Source organism: Typopeltis vanoorti, chromosome 1, assembly GCF_054136105.1.
Source record: "Typopeltis vanoorti isolate ZY-2024b chromosome 1, IOZ_Tvanoo_1.0, whole genome shotgun sequence".
Classification (NCBI taxonomy): Eukaryota; Metazoa; Arthropoda; class Arachnida; order Uropygi; family Thelyphonidae; genus Typopeltis; species Typopeltis vanoorti.
The window spans coordinates 25,250,828-25,256,827 of record NC_143549.1 but is presented as its reverse complement, the minus strand read 5'-3'; the positions used below and the strand labels follow the sequence as shown (position 1 = coordinate 25,256,827).

Sequence of the window (6,000 nt, the reverse complement as noted above, 5' to 3'; positions counted from 1 at the left end):
TTTCACTTTTTGCCAATGCTCTGTGTTTAACATGGTGAATAAGTGGGGAACACCTATACTATTCTCTGGTGTCTGTCAGCTACTTTCCTCACCCCATCCATGCTACCAGTTTCGTATCCATTCCCATGTGCTCTAACTTTTGTAATAGCTTTCAATGTGATATTCTATAAAATACTTTTGCAAAGTCCAACAATATCATGGCGTGTAGCCATTCCCTTTATACAATTCTACTACCACATTATTATAAAATGTGAATAAATTACTAAACCAAGACCTACCTTTTATGAAGCCATGCTGTCCCCTATAGAATATCATATTCCTATCCGCTCATTTCCAAATTTTACCTTTTATCAACTTTTCAAATACTTTAATCATCACTAAAGAGATACTAATTGCTCTGAAATGGAACTATTTTACCCTCTTCCTCCTCCTTTAGAACCTTGCCAGAGTTGACTTAGACTGAACAACTTCATAAGAGGCAATGCCAATTCTCTTGCACATTCACCTAGTGAATGGACTGACATGCCATCAAGTCCCCTGCTGTATTCATACTGATATTTTCAATATGCTGAGCACCTCCTGTTCATCTACCTAAATTTCTTACATCACTGTCACATCAGCAACTGTAAAATCTTCACCTGGATGATACACCATTCAGGTGTATCATCCAGGTGAAGATTTTGCAAAATTAGCACTTAGCAACTTGACTATTTTTCTTTTGCTTCTTCAACTTTCCTTCGCCATTGATTAAATTCATTCTTCCATAGCCATTTTTTTTGTCTTACTTGCTACATAACAAAAAAACTCTTTTGGATTTACTTTTGTGCTCAACTAATTTTCTCTAATAATCTGATTTGGTCTTTCTTATCATACTCGTCCCTTTTCATGCCTGTACTCTGTACTGCTCATGAGTATGCTGATCATGTCTCTCTTCATATTCTCTCCACAATGTTTTCTTTTTTCAAAACTCTTGCTTTATATCTCTACTCATCAACTTCACCTCCACTTTATTTATCCTCCTGATTGTGGATATGCAGCCTGATACTGCTCTCAAACAATCTACGATCACTTCCTATATCAGTGACATTCTTTACTTCTAAAGCCATGGTACTGCTCCAAGATGCCTCCTAAGTCCATCATAATTACCAGCTTTGTATTTCAGTATAAATCGTTTTTTATATATTTAGAGTGATATCATTTAATACAGTTTAATAGGTTTTTTTTAAATACTTACAACATTTCCTTACACTGTTTCCTTTCAATGATAACTGAAGATTATCATGTGTGTGTGCGCGCGTGCAAAAACAGACAAAAAATAATGCTCAAAATGCAAATATTTTATTGCTTTCAAACAAATAAAGGAATAACTTTAGGGGAAAAAAAAGGAACTAGAACAAAGAACATTGTCACTGGTTGCACTTCATGTCATTCTTTTGATGACTATAAAACAAATTTTGTCCTGTGCAATACAAATACACAGGCTGCAAGACCACCAATATTAACTCCTAGTAAACGTGCCTGATGCCAGAACTTGTTGCACTGCTTTATGGCCTAAAAAAAAAGTGCATTTTTGAGAACTAATTCATATATTATTGCTAACTGATATGACAAAAGAGAATTTTTTTTAAAAAGACAAATATTTACAGACATATAACAAAACATCTGCATTAAATTAACTGTTTAAGCAAAATGATATTAAATTAATATGAAGTTAAGGTAACAATTTCCAGAGCATAGTGAAAATATGGTGACTTACTTCTCCCCCCATATAGAAAACTACTTTTTGTATATAAAGATACTATCTTCTGTCAAGTTAGCTCAAAGTATCTTCACAAGCCTAGTTTTCTGCTGATTAGATCTCAATAATGAACAAAAATTGTCTGGGAAATAATAATTAGAGTGACTAAGATAAGAAGCCAAATGGCTATTTTTTTGGCGAAGTTAATTAAATTAAGGGGATAAAAATCCCTTATTATTTTACAGCCAGTATGTGCGAAACTCTGAGATTGAAAACTACGATCTAAGAGTTTTATGTTGAAGAACTATCGGTGAATCCAAGCGTAAGTGAACACCTGGTAGTACAACACCAAGGCAACTCGAAAAACAAAGGTGGAGCAAGCTCCCTCACTATCCTTGATATTTTCTCATAATGTAAAACACAGCTCCTAGGAGATGTAATACTGCCTTACGTTATGAGGAGAGGTCACTACCCAGACCGGTTTCAACCTTTTTTGAGGTCTCATCAGTGAGTAGGTAGACCTGGATGATATCAAAGTTTAAGCGAAAAGAACTTACATACCTTCACTATACGAATGCCAGAAAGGTGTGCCCATAAATTATAACTAAGATAAAAAGCCAAAACAGCTATTTTTTCTGGTGAAGTTAATTAAATTAAGGAATAAAGATTGTAGTTTCAATCTCAGAGTTTCGCATACTGGCTGTAAAATAATAAGGAATTTTTATCCCTTTAATTTAATTAACTTCGCCAGAAAAAATAGCCATTTGGCTTTTTATCTTAGTTATAATATATGGGCACACCTTTCTGGCATTCGTATAGTGAAGGTATGTAAGTTCTTTTCACTTAAACTTTGATATCATCCAGGTCTACCTACTCACTGATGAGACCTCAAAAAAGGTTGAAACCGGTCGGGGTAGTGACCTCTCCTCATAACGTAAGGCAGTATTACATCTCCTAGGAGCTGTGTTTTACATTATGAGAAAATATCAAGGATAGTGAGGGAGCTTGCTCCACCTTTGTTTCGAGTTGCCTTGGTGTTGTACTACCAGGTGTTCACTTACGCTTGGATTCACTGATAGTTCTTCAACATGAAACTCTTAGATCGTAGTTTTCGATCTCAGAGTTTTGCATACTGGCTGTAAAATAATAAGGGATTTTTATCCCCTTAATTTAATTAGAGTGACTATTAAATTATCATACGAACTAGGATATTTTTGAATAGAAGGGGATGCGATTAAAATAATTAGAATTATATAATATTTTGAAATATTTATTTAATGCTTGATATGTTGGACCAATGAAACACTTCTGACATCAGACTGTCAACATTAGCAACTCAACTATTCCTTTTATTTTCAAAAATAGGATTCTTTCCAAAGAAAAAAAAACAATGCATGTCCATGCATATTAAAGAAAAATAAACTTGATTATATAAACAAACAATAACATATGAGGGGGGTTTGGAAAGTTCTGATAAACACCTAGAACAAAAATGATATATTAAAGCAACTGATATAACTACAAGAAAGAACATGCGATGATCTAAGAACATAAGTTGCCTTCATAATTCTGCTGCTACTAGTATGTTCTTTCTTGTGGTTATATCAGTTGCTTTAATATCATTTTAGTTCTGGATGTTTATCAGAACTTTCCAGACCCCCCCCCCCTTCATAAGCAGAATAATTGTTTTTAGTAGTCATTCACATTGCCTTCAAATCTGTATTTTATAAATTTGAAATTGCTGACTCTTACACCTGGCTTTTCTATAGAGCATAATATTTTTAATTGAAAAGATACTCCTTCTCCACAGATATTGTGGCACCAGCCATGACCAGAGCAAATTCAACTAAATGGAGAACATTTTCCATTATAATTTTTTTTCTATACTCAGATGTGTAAATACACTGCCCAGAAAGAAGTGAATGAACACCATAGTGTGAGGAACAAACAGCCATGGTGCCCACCATGTAGGACCTCCTTTCACAGTGATGACTGCAGCAATCTGGGAATTTTGAACTATTCTTCCTGTAGGCATATAATGAGGTCCTGGACTGTTGTAGGGTGGACCTCACCTGAAGCTCAAGTTCATCCCACAGACATTCAATAGGGTTGAGATCAGGGTTCTATGGAGGCCAGTCAAGTATGGTGGCATTCATATCCACAAACCATGCAGTTACAGCAGAAGCCTTATGACAAGGTGCATTATCCAGAATATCCAGATACCTCTTGCAGTTCAATGTTTATGTCATCACAAACAGAGGTCTAAGGCCAAACTAGGAAAAACAGGACCATATCATCACACTGCTGCCTCAAAATTTTATAGTTGGGGGTTATGTACTCAAGGTAAGAGACTTTCACTGTCCATCTGCTCGGCAGAGGATGTAGCATGATTCACTGCTCCATAACACAGCTTTTCAAACTTCCATGCCCTACTGTACATGCTCTCTGCACCACTCAAGACGATGATGCCACATGTTAATTTGGATAATGTAGGGGGCATTATTCAAAGTCCTCCCACAGAAACCCATGTTGTGAGCCTCGATTCTGAATATTTTTGTGCAGATTCATGTTCCAGTCAATGCCCAGAACTCCACTCAACATGTTGGCTGACAAATGGTGATTTTTATATATTATCCTTTGTAGTACCCTATGATCACTTTCAGTGATTGTGGTGGACTGTCCACTGTAGGTAGCACTTGGAGATGACTCCTGTGCTTCCACTTCAGTATGGCATTGCTGACTATTGATCTGGGATGGCTCAATTTGCCGAACAGATAGGCCAACATCATGACATCCTATCACAATGCCTCTTTCAAACTCCATCAGTTCCTTCTCACAGTCATTATCACCTGGACATAGTTGCACTGACTTGGGAGCATTGTATTACTCCAATTTATACAAGCTACAAAACATGACAAACAAAACAACTCATTACATGGCACAATGCACTTTACCTATGGAGCATCCATGGACTTCTTTCTATGCAGTGGATTTCAGCCTAAAATATTTTCATAGGTACTGTCTTGTTGCCCCCATTCAGAGTACCTTTTCTTAAAAATATTTTTACACCATTTGAGCTCTCATCATTTAATCTTTTTACTTCTCCCCTTGCTTTTGTAGGAACAAATTTCAATGTCTTCCTGTTTGCAATCTTTGTCTTCAATAACTACAATTTGGTAAAAGCTTCACAAAAGCTGAAGTTTTTTGGCACTTCATTCATCACTGAATACTCTGATTAAAGAATTTCCCACTGATTTTGAAGAAAAATTCAACATTACTGTAGGAGACTTAGATTGATTTACAAAGTAGTTCTTCAAAGCCCAAACATTTCTAAGATCTGATTGCTGATGGATGACAAAGATAGAAAGCACGTACTGCAGTGCTGAAATAATTTTTGACTCTGATATATAGCTTTATCACAAAAATTTTGTAGTTCAGTTATTCTATTTGTGTGTATGAAAATATTTGTAAATTTGATATCCTTCTATCTCAATTGGTAGAATATCACAGCTTTTGGATGTAATTATGAATTATGTGTGCACCACAACCAATTCCAAGTACATTTCTGTTCCACAAGTTTCTTAATTTAGTAAGAACACTTATTACTATGACACTTTCATCATCACTGCAAAACAATTTTATCTTTAATGTTGAATTTTTTAACTGAATCTACAATAGCATTCCCAATAATTTCATATGTTTCACTTTCAACAGAATGAACTTCCAAAAGCTTTGATTCCATGAACTGGATGAAAAAAATTCAACCATTATTGTAATCAAACTGATTATTGTTGGAAGTGTCCGATAACACAGATGACATTTAAATGTTTGCGAAGGTCTTCTTTTGCTAATGGAGCCAACACATCAACTACTATTGTTTCGCTTTTCATACAAGCACAAGAAAACTTGAGAAAACTTGGAAGTGAAAACGTGTGCTATTAAATTGGTATTAAGTTGGTAGCTTGCTCCACCTTTGCAAGGAGTCACCTGGTGTTGTACCACTTTACCCCAGTCCTGAAGATACTTTCAGGCGCAAACTTTGTTTGCACACACTTGGATAAAGGATTAAACTAAATTTATTATAGTCTGACCAAGTGAAAAATAAACTTTCAACATCTTTCTCTAAATCCAGAGTAATTTAATAAAAAGGTGGCACACCATTTGGCAGCTCCTATAGGAGGAGATGACCTTGCTAATGCTTCTGCCTTAGTGTCTCCACTTGGGCCTGGCTCCCACTGAAGAGACCTCAATAAAGGTCGAAA

The 6,000-nt window shown here is 35.6% G+C and overlaps 1 protein-coding gene across 3 annotated transcripts in view; it reads right to left on the bottom strand.

The window, feature by feature from the left end:
• Nucleotides 1–1,315: 1,315 nt before the first annotated feature.
• The window catches only part of LOC150109844 (tRNA (guanine(6)-N(2))-methyltransferase THUMP3-like), a 149,690-nt gene continuing 145,005 nt past the window's right edge, over nt 1,316–6,000 (bottom strand). For all 3 annotated transcript variants that reach the window (XM_090396940.1, XM_090396948.1, XM_090396956.1), the window contains one exon: nt 1,316–1,551. In XM_090396940.1, the coding sequence (XP_090253066.1) occupies nt 1,441–1,551 (111 nt within the window). In that variant the 3' untranslated portion in view covers nt 1,316–1,440. The remainder of the gene's footprint in view (nt 1,552–6,000) is intronic.